Here is a 19,561-nt window from a genome sequence, read left to right on the forward strand (position 1 = left end):
AACATGAAAATAAAATGACACTTTATATACATCATCCCTCTCTAATATTATGCCACATGGACATTAGCCCATAAATTATGGAAATTGACAGTAAGTAGGGTGTTAAAACAAAGAAAAAGACACTCTTTTTTAGCTGAAAATAATGAAGTGTCAAATGAAAGGCAGTCAAAAGTCAAAAAGTAGCAGCAATCAGGTAATAAAGAGTACGAGACCAGACAAAATAGACTAAGGTTAAACCTTTTTCTCTGAAACTCTGAAGTAACAGCCACTGTCTTTAAACCACAACTACTCACTTCCTTAAAAAAAATTTACCACAATTTCAAAGTTTTACCCTCTGATTCCCAACACTTGGGTTTGATTCTCTTGTCTATAACAGTAAAAAATTCTGTGAATGTTTTGGAATTTCTACTACCCGTATCCAATTTTAACGTTACACAGGTCAACTTGACTCGAGTTAATAAACAAGGTCCGCAAGAGTAAGATCATAAGAGAATCATCAATCATCTCTAAAGTGCCTCTAATGCGAATTAATTACATTAGTTTAAAGTATGTGTATCCGATATGATATGTACGAGTATTAATATTACGAGTAATAGTATTATCTTTTCCTTTTAAATTTGGTTCATTAAATATAGTTGTATAAAAAACCTTTTAATATTCTTTCCGTTTTATAATAAAATTATTTATATAGTATAGTTTTAATATTGATAAATATATATAGATTTGAGGGAAAGGTGGGACAGTTTTCATGGATCCCAAGGGCACAAAGCAGCCACCATCACAGGAGGAGGTACCACCACCACCACTTCTTCAACCCCACCACTTCTTGAGCCTCCCACATCCTTCAATTACAACATCATCATCAACATTAATCCCAATTAATATGGTTGATAATTCCCACAATCACCTTAATCCCACCACCAACAACAACAACAACTCTATTAAACCTTCTGAAATCAAGGATTTCCAGATTTTAATTGCTGACAAACAGAATCAGCAACACCATCTGCAACACCATGAGCAACAAGAAGATGATCAACAACAGCAGCAGAATCAGCAACAGAAGAAGCAGCAACAGCAGAATCAGCAACTGGGGCCTAAAAGAAGTTCAAACAAAGACAGACATACAAAAGTAGAAGGCAGGGGAAGAAGGATCAGGATGCCTGCACTCTGTGCTGCAAGAATTTTTCAATTGACAAGAGAATTGGGTCATAAATCTGATGGAGAAACAATCCAATGGCTGCTACAACATGCTGAACAGTCCATCATCGCTGCCACAGGGAGCGGGACGATACCGGCTTCGGCTTTAGCAGCTTCAGGGGCCTCTGTTTCGCAACAGGGGACCTCAATTATCTCTGGTATCAACCAACAACAACAACAACACCATCATCATAAAATTGATGACTTGGGTGGTCCAAGTAATAGACCTACTAATTGGGCTGCTGCTTTGGTAGGGATGGGTGCTGCTGGGGGTAATTTGGGAATTTGGCCACCTCCCCCGCAACCCCTTCAAATGTCAACAACAACAAGTATTAATAATCATAACAACAACAATCCAGCAACAGCAACAACAGGAGCAACTGCAGCAACTTTGGTGGGTGATGCTGGTAATTACTTGCATAAAATTGGGTATCCTGGGTTTGACTTAGGTGGGGCTAATCTTGGTCATATGAATTTTGGACCAATCTTAGGACATCATCAACAACAACAACATCAGCAACACCAGCAACATCAACAACATCATCAACAACAACATCATCATCATCAACAACATAGTAATCATACAATGCCTGGTTTAGAGCTTGGTTTATCACAAGATGTTCATGTTGGTGTTTTGACTCCACAAGCATTATCTCAGATTTACCAACAAATGGGTCATTCTAGAAGTGTTCATGATATTGGAAGTGGGTTGAGTTCTTTGCATCATCAACAACCATCAGATTCAAAAGACGATTCTCAAGATTCAGGATGATTGTTTTCATAGAAAATTAGCAGTTTGAAGGTAGGAGACAGAAACATCAGTTTTTTTTTTGGGTATTGTATAATTTGCAAAGTTGAGAGAAGATGAGATGGATGAATGGGGGATTAATTTCAGTTTAAGGCTGAATTTTCTCCCCATTTTCTGTTTTTAATCACTCAAAGAAGATTCACAATTTTGGGTTTTTCTTTTTCTTATGTAAATTTTTAAGTGTGATTTAGGATTTCATTGTCATAGTTCTGTTTGTGATCATAGAATATGCAGGGAGAGGTGTGTTGATTATATTCAAATTAGGTTTAATTTTCATGGAGAAATGAAATCTTTGATTTGGATTAGAGGTGTGTTAATTAAATTTGTGTTTTCTGTTGTCATGTACTCTCTCCGTCTCTAAAAGTTATTCCGTATTCTTGTTTTGAATTTTTTTTAAAGACAATCACCCTTTAAACAGGAAGAACTGTTAGAGACGGACTTTTCGAGACAGAAGGAGTACTAGTAGGTAGTATTGTGAAATTCATGAACTTTATTTTGAGTGTGTGATGATCATCATAAATAGGGTAGATATCTATGTCTGCTGCTTCTTATGGAAATTAATGAAATATAGAGGTGTTACTGCACCATATATTTGTCATACTGTATTTTTATATAGTGCATGAAAAGACCATATGCTGACATCTGCCTCTGCATCTTACTTAATTTGTACTGAAGGCCATGTGCAGCCATTTACAATTGCAGGTTGAGGAGGTGCATTGTAGTGGTTTTAGCTCAATCTTTTCTTTTTACACTATTGTTTTTCAGATCATCAAGTTTTACTATATGGTATGGTTTGTACAATAGGCTAAGATGGCCTCAAATTGTTAACTCTCTAGCCTAGGGAGCTGTGGTAAGCATTTGGTAGTTGGTACACGAGTCGGGCTAATTACTTAACTAGTTAGACAACTAACCGGGGATGTATTATGCCCTTAGTTTCTCGATTATGAACTAGTTTGAGTCATTAAGGGTGTGCTTGTAAATTTGTTATTGAAATAGACTTATTTCATAGCAGAATAGTTGTTTGTATACAAGTATTGTTTAATTTATGCGTAAGACTGCATATATCAGGCCTCCTAAACCGGCCTTTGCATCAGTTTGCACTGTAAGTCCATCAGAGGATGATGCTTCTACTGTAAAATTGATGGCGCCTGTCATTTGAGACTTTGAGATGTGGAGAGCGTTTCTGTAAGTTATTGCTAAGAAATTTAATGTCACACTCTAATAATCTATATAGATATGGCCATTTATCTTCATTTCCTGTGGTAAGCTATTCTGTAAGTTGTTCATTTGCGGTTTTGCCACGCGTTGCAAATTGTGAACTAATATGTATTTGATGCAGACATGATTCCTATTCCTTGGTGTCATCTAGGTCATGATCGGAGTCTTCGATGATAGCCTTTTTAGAACCGGAAGGGCCGGAAGGGTAAGCTTTGTCTGTACCGTACTTAATGTGCCTCCCCATAAGCTGTTTTAGGTCAAGCATTGTGATTCTCTGCCTGCTTTTCATTACTGTCACACATTACTAGGAAGTATTTCCTCAGTTTCATGTATATCATGTTATATGCCTGTTTGAGAGTGATGTCACGGCGACTTCAATATTTGTTTAGGAGTAATACAGAGTTTAGCATATTTCCTTACACATTCATAGTACAGTCTTAAGTTGAGAGTAATACAGAGTTTAGCATACTTCCTTTAGACATTAAAAATCAATATAGATGATGCCTAAGAATTAGTATTGAACTGCTATATTCGGTCACACTCCTTCAATTTTCCTCATCTTACTCACTGATTTAAGATGTACTCGTACAATTTTTAATTTGGTGCCCTAACATAGATTTAAATCAGCAATTATACAGGTACCTTAGATTTTTCATTCCACCTCAAGTAACCATGGCGGATCCTCTACACTTTGAGATGAGGATGCATGGACACTTGATAATTTGACATTTCATGGAAAATTTTCATAACTAGCACTAGTACTCGTACTCATGTTTGACACAAGAAAACGGGTCTAAGCAACATAGTATAGTAATAATTTGTTCCTTCATTCCTTTGTGCGCCGTAGTTCAGTTTGGTTAGTCCCTGGCATATATGCCACTGCAAGTCAATTTCGGCATGTATTTGCTACTGCATATCTGCAAGCTGAATTACTTCATAAACTTCCATTAAGTTTATTCTATTTTCATGCATGTTTCATGCACATAAATCGTGTATGTCATTACCAATATGCAGTTGAGAACTCTCTCTTCAGCCTCTTTGTAACATATTTTGTTAGTTGACACAGAGTTCACAATACACATGCTATTGCAGGGACACACACCCTATTTTTCTGGGATTAGTTTTCTGCCTCATATTAAGTGCTAGTTTCATTTAAATGCAATTGTTATTAATAAAATGTATAGTTTGTTTGTTGTTGTCGTCAACTGTTAATCTGTTGTAACAAAATATGCAGGAAATACAGAATTTAAGCCTTATTTTTGGGTGGGTGTAACTTTTCCCGAATTGAGGGAAGTTTATATGTATGTGTTTAGTGTTTATGCCAATAGGTGACATTAGCTAGTTTAGTTTGATGGTTGAAGTCTTGGGGAGTGGCGTATATACAAAAATTGGATCAAATCTCGTTACATCATTGCCCTTTGTGATTCCTCTCTACACTAAAAAAAATGTTGTATATTAATGATTTCCACGAAGTGTTAAAAGACTTTAGGCATATATAGAAGATAGGACAATGTTATAAGGATTGGAAGACAAAGTAATTTGTATATATCTAATTAGCACGTAATATTATTGCTTTCCTTATACTATATAGTTTATCTCAATTCTTTAGGAATGTATAAAATACGATACGGCTATTGAAATATAAAAAAATCGACTAAATTTTAGTTTTTAAATAAACCGATTTACAAGAAATTTGTGTTTTTATTTGTTAGAATTATCGCAACACCTAGAACAATACCGTCTTATTTATGTCAACAGTAAATAATCAACTTATTATACATCACATACGAAGTACATCATAGTATAATACACCACCTATTGCTAGTGAATAATGTGAAAATGTGTCCTTTCACTAAGAGAACATGTCTCTTTAATTAAAGAAAAATCTTTTTGATTGCTCCATGTGAAGCAATTTCACTAAAATGTGTCCTTTTTCATAAAATAAAATTCTATTAATTAATAAGCTAAGATTTCTCTAATTAGTGAATCAAAGCACATTTGTCATATAAATGTTTTAACAAAAGCCTTAAACTTAAACATCAATGAGCTAAACCTCAATTTTCTTATCTGTTAGATTTGTGGAGGTAAAGATGTCGTCTAGTACCAACATTTTTCACTCTATCATTTTCTTTAAGCATTATTGCTCGCGTTTACATAATTACCTTTTTTATGACTAACTTTTATTCATTTGTTATCATCTAATACTTCACTTTGTAGGACTCTATTATACGAAGTATTTAATGAACGTTAATAGTAAAATTGTCACATGTAGAACATGTATTCCTCTTGAGAGTTTCTTGGTTTCCAACGCTACAATAACCAAGTTAAATTCTGAAAACAATGTAGCACTCAATGATGGAGATCAGATTGAATTGAAGGTAAAATATTTTTTAAATTTTTTTTTGAAATAATATTGGACTATAATGTTTCAGAGGGCCAATAGCCCAATACACATTATTTTATCTACTTCCATATGTACTCTAATTAGGCCTGGCCCAGTTAGTATTCTGGTTAGAGAATATACTATATAGTGCGTTTCTAATGATTGCCTATATGTACGATTTGATAGTTTGTTATATATATCCGGGTGTACCGTACACCCAACTAGCCTTAGGTTAGTTTTTGCTCTTCATTTAATGATTAAATGAAAAACAATTATCAAAATGAGAGCAAATAGTCTTTGTATACGATACACCCGGGTATATAAAGCAATTTCTAGTATGACTTGTTTTCTTAATATTGATATTGTTGACAAAATGTCAACACATAATTTTGATCACTAGCAAATCATTTCAACGATACCAGATAAGTGAAATCAAAGTTTAAAGTTCAGCCATTTACATCAATGTGATGGCATAGCCCCATCAGCAATGTATTCAACCTAAGAATATTTTTCTATTCTCTCCAATAATTTAGGAATCTCAAATTTTAACTTCGACATTATTATTATGTCTATTTTGTGAATATCTATATTATTACAAGAGAATATTCGGTAATATATTTCCTTATATAAGAATAGCGTTATTTGTTGACCAATTAACATAATTACTAAAATTACCCGCGCGTGGTGAGAGTTAATTAACACTCATTCTATTAATCTCATGCATTGCTGATTATGGAATAATAACAATATTACTATGAGTTCATGTAAACCATTATATTCCTTATTATGGAAGGATGGACCAAAAATCTTACTTTGATAATTTTGGAATTAAATCAATCATTCATAATAATTCTAAAATTACATGATAACATTTTAAATTTTTTTTGTTGATTTACCTGTCTATACCCTCAAATATCTTCCTATCTTAATTCACATCTAAAGTCCATTCTTGAGTTTATGCATATACAAGTATAATATGATTAATATCAAACGTTGAACTACCTTTCATAATTCATTTACGGAGTAGTTAACGATAAAATTTTTATGCATGACATCACAAAAGGATCAGATAATGGCATCTTTTAATCTTGAGTGTTCTTTAGCACGTGGGAGTTGTTTTATTTAGATTCCCACGCTTGAATCTGAATCTGAAGTATAACTAATCTTATGTATATAAGTGGAAATCTTGAATCTGATGCACACACCTACACAATCGTAATATGCATGGAACAAAGAGTAGTAGAATCCTTTTTAAATACTGTAATATTTTCTAAAATATGAATCTTACATTCGTGTCATATTGTTTCATGTGTTGCTCAACTATTAGTATACAAAGTATTATAATTATTCACTAAATTTGAAAATTCAAGATATTTATATACAAGTATATATGTTCTAAGTTTACATTTGTATGGACCATTATACGTACCATGTTGACCTTTTCAATCAAAATAAAAGTAGTTTGTAATTGTTTAGTTCATAAAACTCAAAATTTCAAATAATTGTAAATTTTTAAAGTTAGACCTAGAGTTATAAAAATTTGATTGAAATCATTTTATAATAACTCACTAATTATCTAGTATTCTAGTTCATAATAAATCACGTACTTTAGAAGAGCTTTCTAAAATAGAGGGGTCATTAGTTGAATAACGTAATAATTTGTAATAATTTATAAATCGAACAAGAATAACATAGCTGAGCCCTGAGAATGAGCTTAGAGTCATACAAAAAAACAAAAAAAAAAAAAAAAAAAAAAAGTTAGCTACATGAGGTAAATTAAAATAGAGTAAAGATTGAAATATCTTTATTTATTTTTATTGAAATCCAATATTTTTATAAGGTGATATCACAAAAATCTACTCCATATAACTTTAGGTGATATCACAAGAAAAATCTTAACTTTTGGCACTTAACGGCCAAAACACCAAATGCATGTGCAAGTAGATATTTTAATTAGGAGGTCAAAATAAATATCTCATTGCAAAAAGGCATGACAAACTTTATTATAAAAAAATAAAAATTACATCTAGAGATTACTTATTTTTTTTTCCCGGCCACTTTTATTCCAAGACAATTATTTATTAAAGAGATAAGGACCTACATCTCTTTTAAGATACTCTAATTTGTTAGGCCACAAAAATTATGCTACTCTTTGAATCTCATTAAAGATGACATTTTATAGATACAATCTCCAAATTCGGTCTCTATGCACTTTTTAAGATGTAGTACAAGATTTTGGCTTCATTTCTGAAGCTCTTTCGGGTATTCTAAAGGACGTTTCACCAACCCTATCTAGATTTATTCTATCGCATGTGTGTAGGGATCTTAATAGGGTTGGTCGGGTGCGTAAATAAATTCTTTTACCAACTTAAAATCTAATAATCAATCTCATATGTGTTTATTCCAAAAGTATTCTAATTTATTATACTATCACAGCAATAACAATTGACGTTTTGTCTACAAAGTCTTTAATTAGATTTGTTTGTTTTTTTGTAAAAATTTTAAAAACATCCAAATACTTATCTATAAGTGTTTTTTAGTGTTAAAAAAACTAAACAGTCTATACATACATGTGTATTCTCAATCATATCAAATCTTGCTATTATCGTTTTAAAATATCCTTATGCACACGAGATTGGACTAAATTTATCTAATAAGGAGTAATTAGACCCCCAAAGAGTGTACAACGACAAGAAGAGAGCAACATCCACTGACCACTAGTGAATAACATGCATCTATCTTAATTGGCCAACTTCCACTAAAATTGACACTGAGAGCTATTGTCTTAAACTCTTAATTGATAAATTTGTAGAAAGACTTAATTGCAAATCAGAAGTTTCAAGTTAGTGTTGAAGAAAGTAACACGAGGGTCATTTATATGTCTAAGACAAATATTGATATTTAGATAACCTTATGTAGGTGAATTGATTGTTTTGGCTCTTAACTTTTGCAACTTTGTCTAAATTAAGTTTGTACTGTACTAAAGAGTAACTCGATATTGTTAGTCATATATGCGAGCCTTATATTATCATAAAGGTGAACAATAATTTTGCAAATTTACTTCTAGCCTTTCCTTATTTGTAATACCGTGTTGAAAAAAAAGGAAAAAAAAAATACTTCTAGCCTTTAAAACATGGGCCAAAGATATATGATGAACCCTGTTTTTTTAAAAAAAAAAAAAAATTAATTTTATTATTATTATTATTTTTTTGAATGGTACCCTGTAACAGGGTATAATTATGCATTGAAATAACAGTTCGTTTTGTGTGTGGTCAGCCACACCATGTGACCACTTATATAAAAATAAAGTAACCCATATAAAACTGACCAAACAACCCTTGTAATACTAACTGAATAACTCCTATAACATTATCCGGGTAACCCTATAGCACTGACGAAATAACCCCTTTAATACTGACCAAGTAACCCAATTACACTGACCAAGTAACCCCTGTCACACGGTGTAGCCAGCCAAATATAAGACTTTGTGTTGAAACAATAATGATTAACAAAAAAATTGTTACTCTTGTTATTTGCTTAATAATAAAAAAAAAAGATATACCTCGTATATAATGGACGTGACATAATAATAACATTGCGGATGGAAGAGAGACATGATTAACCCAAAATTGCAAATAAATTTGGAAAAAGATGAATAAGACTTTTTTTTGGTTGGACAAAGTTAAAAACACATTTGATTGGCACTTTATTGATTAGTTGACGATTGAAGGGGACTTTTGTTAGTCGTAGTATCAAGAAGTATGAATTGGACACGGCCGCACAACTGGGCGGCACTTATTGGATAATTCGATAGTGATTGTCCGTCCAAGTGCCATCCTTAATTCGCCTAACTAATCAACATACTCTTCACATACAAATACATACGGAGTACTCCCTCCATCCCTAAATTACATTCCTCCTTTCTATTTTTGGTATTTTAAAATTACATTCCTCTTTTTTTTTTTGGTAAGTTTTTTAATAAATCAACTCTCTTTTTCTGTTTTATATTTAATGTTTTCTCACTCATCCTTACCTAATCTCACTCATAATCCTTGTGCCAAATTACAATGAATATGATTGGTTAAAATTTTTTAATTAGGGGCATGTGATTGGTCCTTTTTTTTGGAAAGGATTGATGACTTGTCATGAGTAATAACTATCTATCTTTGTACTTCCCATTGCATTATCTAATTATTGTTATTTGTCTTATTCTTCTCTCCTTAATTCCCGTGTAAATTTCCAAAGAGGAATGTAATTTAGGGACGGAGGGAGTACATTTGAAGGAGAGTTGACTAATCAATGGTACTACTCATAATTCTTATCGAGGTGGTTCAAGGTTTGCGTGGATATATATAGCTAATCCAGCAGCGGACTATTCTGTATAGTAACAATAGTATTGGTTTGCCGGTAAATATTCATTTTTCAAATAAATAAAGTATTTCGATATAAATTAAAAGTAAATTATATAAAATTGTTCTTGCCATGATCAACCTTATTAGAGCTTGTTCACATTTACTAAACTGAACCGCACTGAATTGAAATGAGTATTTTATGAGAGAAGGAAATTAGGAGCTATACTGAACTGAACTAATTGGAACTGAGCTGAACTGAACTGAACTGAACTGAAATTAAGTTGAAGTGAACAGACCCTTAGTTATTGAAATACTCTCATTTTAATTTCAATGATATAGAAAAGATTGATGGAAAAGGAAATTAAAAATTAAAAAATATAAGAGCAAGCTTTAGGACATTTTTTTTCACTAAGAATAACACGTGTTATTCCTAATGTGATTTATTATTATTATTATTATTATATTATTATTATTATTATTATATGGTTATGTTATCGGTGACATTCTGCAATGGGATTAGGATATGGATTCTAGTCTTGACCTTTTGGTGCCCACATATTTTGCCATATGCAAGATACTGTATACAACTTGTTTTAACTGTATACAACTTGTATTAACTGGAATTGCAATAAAAACAACTACAAAGATTGATTCTTATCGATTTTATTCCATTGTGTAGCAATTTGGCTTATCAACACTTGATTCTATCATCTTTTTATAAAACTAAGCTAGGTATTATTGAATCATTTTCTAATCTTACCTTAGAATCCCTCAGTATGTGGAAGTGGGATTACGGCCAACTTGTGAAAATTGGGACCATTATTTATTATAAAGTCTCTCGTGCGTTCAGTTTAATCAATTTTAAAGTCTTAAAGATAGGCAAAAAGTTATATATCACTTCATTTACGACTCTCTTCATATCCAAAATTATAAAGTTGTTGGAATATAACTTTGCACATAAAATTTCAACAAATGCTGACAAATAAATTTTTTTTCAATCATTGATTAATCAGTAAAAAATTACAAATGAAATTCATTATTTATGCAAATAATTGTCAACCATCTATTTTCAAGACCAAAACAATTTTTTTTTAGTAGATAATGCAATTAATATAAATTTCCAGATGGCAGTGCCGGGTATTCTCTACGTAGATAGCTTGTGAATCACTTTTTAATAAAAGGATAAAGATAATAATATGCCAAATAATTAGTTGTTTTAATTGGATTAATGGGCATCATATTCCAAATTTGCAAACAGGAATCTGTCTAAAATTTGAATTTCTACACATGTCTTACTTTCAATATCCTAATATTTAGGTAGAAATTATTGTCTAATATATATCTCAAACTTTTGTTTGTTTGTGCTAATAATAAGTTAGCTCGGCAAGATTTTTGAAGTGACCATATTCTTAATATAAGAAGTTATTCCATTGTAAATTAGTAAGATTAAGCTAAGTCTTCTAATTAAGCCAAGTCTTCATATAAAATTAATTGAATTAGGATATTTATAAAAACACCAAACTAAAAGAATTAAAATTTCCAATTAAGCTAAGTCTTTTATTTTAAATCAATTAAACAAAAATACTATAAAAAAAAAAACAAAAAATCTATTGATACATATGGGGAAATAGACAAATAGTAGTTGAGGATTCAATACAAACTGTTTGGTTAATTAGGTAATTAGATGTGAAAGGTAATTAACCGGCCAACATCCTTGCATTGAATCCTTTGCTGGTATTTTCAATTCCCTTTTTAATAAGTAATTAGATATCTTTATTCCTCTTTCAAAAAAGATATCCTAGTTCCTTTTAGAGTTTTAATTTGTACTAAAAGTATATTTATGCCCACTTTGATGTTAAATTAAGGGCCTGTTCACATTTACTGAATTGAGCTGAACTGAACTGATTAGAGCTGAACTGAACTGAATTGAGCTGAAATGAATATTTTATGAGAGAGGGAAATTAGGAGCTGAACTGAACTGAACTGATTGGAGCTGAACTGAATTGAAATTGAGTAAATGTGAACAGACCCTTACTTAATTTCAGTCCAGTTTAGCTCCAATCAGTCCAGTCCAGATCAGCTCCAATCTGTTCTGTTCAGTTTAGTTCAGTTCAACTCCTAATTTCCTTCTCTCATAAAATATTATTTTCAGCTCAATTCAGTTCAGCTCCAATCAGTTCAGTTCAATTCAGTTCAATACAGCTCAGTTTAGTAAATGAGAACATACCCTAAATAAATATGAGTACAATTAATTCCAACCTTTGAAAAGTTTAAATTTTTAAATAATTGTCATTTTTTTTTTTTTGACAATATTAAATAATTGTCAAGTCATGCATTTGATCTAGTAGTTAAAAATACATAGTAGTAGTTGGTTGTTCTACGGGCCTACGGAAATTGATATAAACAATATATATATGGTCAGGTTTTAAGTACCACCTCAGCTCCAAGACGAAGGCTAATACTATGGGTCTATTTGGCCTAGCTTCTAGAAAACAGTTTATGTTTCTTAGAAATAGTTTTCTAGAAACTGTTTCTAGTGAAACACTTTTGAGAAATAAAATTGTTTGGCCACATTAATCAAGAAGTGATTCTGAGTAAGAGAAACCATGTTTGGCCCATTTTTGTTTATAAGAGTTTTTACTTTTTAGCCTATTGTTTATTCTTTTGTTAATGCTCATTCACCAATCCCCTCAAAAAAAGAAAAAAAATTAAGTGCATTCACCATTGAAGGAACCCATAACAGTATAACACCATTACCCTTTCAGTCTCTCTCCTCTTTACCCTTTTCTCAACCAAAACTACCATAACCTCCAACAATTTTCTGCCACCGACAATCTTAATCTATTACAACACTTGATACATGCAAAAGGAATTTAATCAAATATCTGACTTGTATTTCAATTGCTTGTGGCTATATCAAAGAGTGGTTTCTTAATTTCGGTGAACGACAAAGACCGTAGATCTCTTTTTCCTTCTCTTATGTTTAATTTAGTTTTGGGTTAGCAAGTCTGTGCCTTTGTGAATTTAGGTGAGTTTCTCTTATCACTAAAAGAAGTAATTGGGAATTTGGGAGTGTTTACGGTTAAGGAAGAAGATGAGAGAGGACATGGGTGATTGTTATATGGGCAATTGAGGATTTCATGAATTGTTTGAGGGTAATATTGACCCAATAAAAGTTTCATTAAATGAGCAAAACTGCTCCCCGAGAATTTGTTTTGAGAAGCTCCAATTTGGTGCTTCTACTTCTAAACCTCCTAGAAACTATTTTTAGTTTTTGAAGAAGTAGAAACTACCTTCCAAAAACATGGTGTTTGGCCTAGTTTTAGCTTTTGGATCCTAGAAACTCCTTTAGAAGCTTGGCCAAACACCCTCTATGTCTTCTGTATCTTCTCATAAAAAATATACCTTTGTCCCTTTACTTATTCATTACATTGGTTTGTTAATTCCATATATAGTTCTATTGAAAATAATTTAGTGAAATCTCCTAATACTAGTCCTGATCAACAGATTTTAAACGTGACCACATATTTGTACTTTAAAATCCAGAATATCACTTTTTAGAGGAATCAAAATTGTCAAACACAACTAGTAGACATTAAACTTTGTGTTGGCTGACAAATTATAGCATATAACTCGTAAAAGGGCCTTTGCTCAAGAAATTGGCTCCTCAAAATGCTAAAGGGTACGAATTTGCGCCTCAAAATAAATTATCCATCAAAATTTGCCCCAACTTGATTCTCCAAGGTTAATTAAGAGTCTTGAGATCATACAAGATCGAATTATTAGAACGAAAGAGTGTTTCTGGAAAGATAATGTCACAAAAATTAATGAAACTAATTGCCTTAGCTTGATGAGTTGATAAATAATCAATGGGAACTAATGAACTATTATTGTAGCTAAAGGACTCCTAATAATTTGGAGCTTGGAGTTCATTGTAAGTTTAGGAATAATACTTGTTGGTCATCAATAGGAGCCAAGTGGTGCCACAATAATTTGGCACAAACAATTTAATTATGATTAAAATCCTGTTATGAAATTGTGCCAAAAAAAATAATAATAATAAAATAGTGGTCATGACTCATGATAGAAGCAACATTATGCGTTGATCAATGTTAAATTTATAGAGTTAGTGTCTGTTTTGTCATATTATTTTCACTTATTTTAAGTTTAATTTATTTAGATACAGTAAATTTTGATAAAGGTACCGAAATTTAGATTACAACTTAAATATTCTTTAATAAGGTTTAATAAAGTGAAAAAACACACCCTTATATAGTCGGTCCCTAGGATTTTTACAAAATATTTCCTCTAAAATGACAATTATTTTATTCATTCTCGTGTTATTTGATAATTGGGTTGAATTCTGGAATACCATTAATAATTAAATTGTTTTTTTTTCATCGTAAAAGGAAAAACATACTGAACTCAGTCCAAATTTGCAAGCTAAGCCAGACTCATTAAAAGCGAAAGAATAACGGAATCCTCACCCTCAAATAGTTTCTAATGGAATTTAATATCACGACCTTAAAGTTATGAGGCAAAACCCATATTACGATTTATGAGACCAAACTTTGCTTGACTTAATCAATAAATTATATACAGAACGTCGATACTTTAAAAGATCAATAAATTAAATAATACGAGTATATAATGCGGTGAACTCGTGATCGGTGAACACACAGTATTCATATGCACTATATTGAAAAGTTATTCGAAACCTCTATCTTTATACACAAAGTCTTATATGTGGCTGGGCACACCGTGTGCCAAGGGTTACCTCGTAGTGTAATAGGGGTTACCTGGTCAGTGTTAAAGGGGTTACTTCGTCAATTTTATAGGGTTACTCATTTAGTGTTATAGGGGTTACTCAATTAATATTATAGAGGTTACTTGATCAGTGTTATAGGGGTTACTCTATTCTTTTGTAAGTGGTCACACGGTGTGGCTAGTCACACACAAGACGAGCTGATCTTTATAATCAATGTACCTCTTGAAAATATCTCAAAGTGAAAATAAAAAATCTAATCAACCTTTCAACAAAATAACAAAAATTTTCATAACTATAACTACAACATATTACATTCTTAACATAAAAATATCTCGTATATTAGATAAGTTAATAACTTAATACTCACAAGTCACAACACAAAAACTAACTACTGGTAGTAAAAAAAATTTGAAAGAAGGAAGGAGGGAGCAAGAGGCAAGGTAGTTGAACTAACGACCACCAACGTGTTAAAAAACCAGTAGTTCACACAAGAATTGCCGCCAACAATACCGGCAATTACCCGACCAATCCTCACGTGACTTCCTTAAACTCCGTGCCTACTCTGCAACCCTTATCACGTGCCGTACGGATCAAAAGCGACGGGCTTATCAATCGGGCCCCCAAACCGCTAATATGGCCCATTTTCTCTCTCCTTTGACCGCGGGCAGCCCATAACCGTCCTTTCCTCCAATCAAAACCCTCCACGTCACCCAAAACGGGCAGCCAAATGAAGCATTAGAAAATTCTCGGGCAAACTGACCGTGAATAAATACAGTAGTAAGACGGCTGCCTACGTTTCCCCCAATTTAACAACATTCTCTCTCCTCATTTTTTTCTTTCTTACTTTCTCTCTCTTCAATCTTACTCTCCTCTGTTTACTACTACTACTACTTCCACAAATATTGGAGATTTTATTTTATTTTATCAATTTCATAATTCTTAATTAAAGCTTAATTTTTTCTGGGTTATTATAAAGTTTTAATCTTGGGTTTCATTTTTTGAGGGTGATGGATGATGAATATGCTAAATTGATTAGGAGGTTAAACCCACCAAGGTAATTTCTTTCCATTTTTGTTTTTTCCAATTTAATTCAGATTATGAGCTACTAATTGATTAATTTCGTAATTAATATTTCTCTTTAGTAATTGGGTGCTAAATTCTCAGGGTTTAAGCCTTAATTCTAAGTTTCAAAATTGTAATTACTAATTAGGATAGTAATTCAAACGGATTAAAAAAAAAAAAAAAAAAAGAGAAATTTTGTTTTGTTTTATTTTTTTTATTTCTCTGATGATTATTTTCTTTAATTTTTCAGAGTAGTCTTTGACAATATATCTTGTGAAGAAGCTACTGTGATTCAGGTACTTTTTCATGGTTCCTGATTTCTTTTAGTTTTTTCTTGTATGTTTATTTATTAATTGATTTGGGTATTGAGTAATTAGGTAGGGTATCATTTTAATAAGAGTAAGTTTTGCCACGATAAATAAATTACATTTTTGGCACCTCAATAAATTGATTTTGACACTAGCATTACTTACTAGTCGTTACACAACTATTTTATGTTTAGTGTGCTTAATGGGAATGCCAAAATCAATTTAAAAGTATAGTCGTGCTCATTTGTAAATCAGTACAACAGTATTTCTCTAGGAACTAGGTAGTACAGAAGGACTCTAGATTCGAGGTACTTCTAGTTTAAAACCCGAGTTGTGTCCGTGCTACATAAGTAACTCTTGTTCCGTAAGGACCACGGAGTAACTTGTTAGGTAAAATTCTTGAAGGGACATGTTTCTATGGTACGTTAACCGGCCATAAAATTAAAAAGCCATGTTTCATCACACTAGCAAAAGAGTGGAATAATTTTTGTTACCTTTTATGCATACTTAATGTCTTTCTTTTACTTGTCACGTCATGATATTATTTAATTATTAGGGTTAAAACTGTTAAAATGATGTACATGTAAATATGTACTAGTATTACATATTTACATACGTACAATTTAAAGTTAGGCGGCAAAGTATATACTTGTATTAAATTTAAATTATTGAGAATATGATGTATCTATATGACTAAATTGATGATAAAGTATGACTAAGATGTAGAATGATGTTGTTCAGGTTGACAGTGTCAACAAGCATGGAACTCTTCTGCAAGTTGTCCAAGTTCTTGCTGATGTTAACCTTACTATTAAAAAGGCATATATTTCGTCTGACGGCGGATGGTTTATGGATGGTATGTTCTTATACCATGTCATTATGAATGTTCTTTTATGCATTTTATATCTAGAAGTTTTGCACAATGTCAACCCTGTCTTTGTTTCTGATATCAGCTTCTGATTGTTGCTTATTTAATCTTTCTTTCAGTGTTCAACGTGACCGATTACCATGGGAACAAGATTAGAGATCAAGAAGTCATCAACTATATCCAAAAGGTGTATACTGCTTCCATATTGTTTATTTAGGGCCTGTTCGGTTTCACTTGTTAGCTGTTAAATTCTGTTTTTGGGTTTTTGAGATTTTAAAAGCTATGATTATGATATACAAGTATGAAGTAGTAAGTTGTGTGATGAAATTATTGAAATACTAGTCATTATAAGTTTCAACTTTGACCGAAAAAAAAACTTGAAATTAGCAACAATAACGAACAAGTCCTAGTATAGTTGATGTCATTAGTTGATTTGGTTCTCAAATCGAGCTGAACTACTTGTTTGTATGATTGTGGATCTTTTCTTACAATTTTGAACCAATTGTGGAAACGAACTATGTAAAAAAGTTTGTATATGTAACGGAAACTCTATTCTGATAACAAATAATCTGCTTGTCCTGTATATGTTCAGTATTTGTATAACCAATGTGTGCTCAGTGCTTAACCTCATGTTGTTGTTTTCCCTGTAAATGTTCAGACAATCGAGAGCAATGCCTCACTTTGGCCTTCTCTGAGAGATTCAGTTGGAGTGATGCCCTCTGAAGACCACACCTCAATCGAGCTGACTGGGACTGACAGACCAGGCTTATTATCAGAAGTGTGTGCAGTCCTCACTGATCTCAACTGCAATGTGGTGAATGCTGAGATATGGACTCATAATTCTCGAGCTGCAGCTGTTGTACACGTAACTGATTATTCTACAGGGCGTGCAGTCAATGATCCAAAAAGGCTACTCAGAATAAAGAAGCTTCTTTGCTATGTGCTCAAAGGAGATAGTGATTCTCAGGCGGCACAAATGAGACTTTCGCCTCCTGAAAGTACTCATAGAGGACGAAGACTGCATCAAATCATGTTTAATGATAGGGACTATGAAAGAATGGAGACAGTAGGGTACCCTAGAAGTGAGCATATGTATAACAGGCCACATGTGACAGTTTCTGATTGTCCTGAGAAGGATTATACTGTGATTATTATGAGGTCTAAGGATCGACCTAAGCTGTTGTTTGACATCGTGTGTACTCTAACTGATATGCAGTATGTGGTTTTTCATGGAATGGTCACCACCGAGAGGACAGAGGCTTACCAGGTAACACACCTTCCATCATCAAATAAACGAGGGAGTATAGACCTGTGAGCCTTTTCGCAATATACTGTGCACATCTGCCTTCAGAGTACTCTGCTACTCTTTGTTACTGTATTTAGACTCTTGAATTTATTTTGCGTATTTGACTGATAGCATTTTATTATAGGAATTCTACATTCGACACGTTGATGGGCAGCCCATAAGATCTGAAGCTGAGCGAGAACGAGTTGTTCAGTGCCTTGAAGCAGCTATAGAAAGGAGAGCATCAGAGGTATGCTGAACTCTGAAAGATTCTGAATCTTTGTCCTGCAGTAGTTAATACTTATTCATACTTGCTTCATGCTTCATCATGAACTAATAATATCAAGTCTTATATATGTTCCTCAGGGCTTAGAGCTAGAATTGCGCACTGAAGACCGAGTTGGACTCCTTTCAGAGATAACCCGCATTTTTAGGGAAAATGGGCTAACCATCCAAAGGGCTGAAATATCGACAAAGAGTGGCAAAGCCGTAGACACTTTCTATGTAACAGATGTAGCAGGAGCTCCTGTGGATCCAGGGACAGTCAATTCTATCCAACAGCAAATCGGCCAAACCATATTACAGATAAAACACAATTCATTTCACACTCCTAAACCAGCTCAGGAAACTACGATGAGTTTCCTCTTCGGGAACCTTTTTAAATGCCCGAGTTTACAGACCTTAAAGCGAAACAGCAGGTACTGCAATTAAACCGTATAGTCTTGTGCAGCTATTGAAGAACAGGAATGTGCAGCAAGTGTTTCTGATACCAAAATATAGCAGATATAGGGAAGTACATAATATGCAGATAGGCAGGGTAAAAGAAAAAAATTGTACTTAATGATACATATACATCTCCCTGACTCCCTATGTAAAAATTCAGGGCAGTGTAAATAGCTCCAGGTTGTAGATAAGTAGGCTAAACAAGCCTTCCTCACTGTGAATATAAGGATACTCGTATATACTCGTAGTATTTAGTGGCTTCTGTACAGGAAAAGCGATGTATATATCCTTTGTATGTACATATTTATTAGTGAAATCTGTATATATTACTCTTTAGGTTTATCACCTCCTTTTGTTCATTTCCCTTATTCATTTCCATTGTATCAAATGAAAATCATATTCAAGATTATCTAGACTCTAGTCTAGAGCAAATATGTTAGCCAAACAAACCATCAGCTTAAGCTTTTGGTTGAGTTGGTCCTTTAACACTACCATCTCGGGATTTAGTACTGAAGTTCAGTTCTCATGGGAAGAGTGGGGTTTCCTATTGGGGGAGGGGATTCGGAGAGGTGTAACAGCCAGGACG

The 19,561-nt window shown here is 32.8% G+C and overlaps 2 protein-coding genes across 2 annotated transcripts; both read left to right on the forward strand.

Moving 5' to 3' along the window:
* Positions 1 to 581: 581 nt before the first annotated feature.
* LOC145602034 (transcription factor TCP20-like) lies at positions 582 to 2,210 on the forward strand. Its single transcript, XM_081658143.1, has one exon. It carries the CDS (start codon positions 749 to 751, stop codon positions 1,970 to 1,972), a length of 1,224 nt encoding a protein of 407 aa, XP_081514269.1. The 5' UTR covers positions 582 to 748; the 3' UTR covers positions 1,973 to 2,210.
* Positions 2,211 to 15,721: 13,511 nt separating this feature from the next.
* On the forward strand, positions 15,722 to 19,268 carry LOC145601384 (ACT domain-containing protein ACR6-like). The gene is made up of 7 exons (XM_081657393.1): positions 15,722 to 15,783; positions 16,042 to 16,087; positions 16,841 to 16,955; positions 17,087 to 17,154; positions 17,626 to 18,234; positions 18,398 to 18,502; positions 18,619 to 19,268. The coding sequence occupies exons 1-7, from the start codon at positions 15,737 to 15,739 to the stop codon at positions 18,961 to 18,963; spliced, it is 1,335 nt and encodes a 444-aa protein (XP_081513519.1). The 5' UTR covers positions 15,722 to 15,736; the 3' UTR covers positions 18,964 to 19,268.
* The last annotated feature ends 293 nt before the right edge of the window (positions 19,269 to 19,561 follow it).

The sequence above is a fragment of the Chenopodium album genome, chromosome 21 (assembly GCF_948465745.1).
Source record: "Chenopodium album chromosome 21, dcCheAlbu1.1, whole genome shotgun sequence".
NCBI lineage: Eukaryota > Viridiplantae > Streptophyta > Magnoliopsida > Caryophyllales > Amaranthaceae > Chenopodium > Chenopodium album.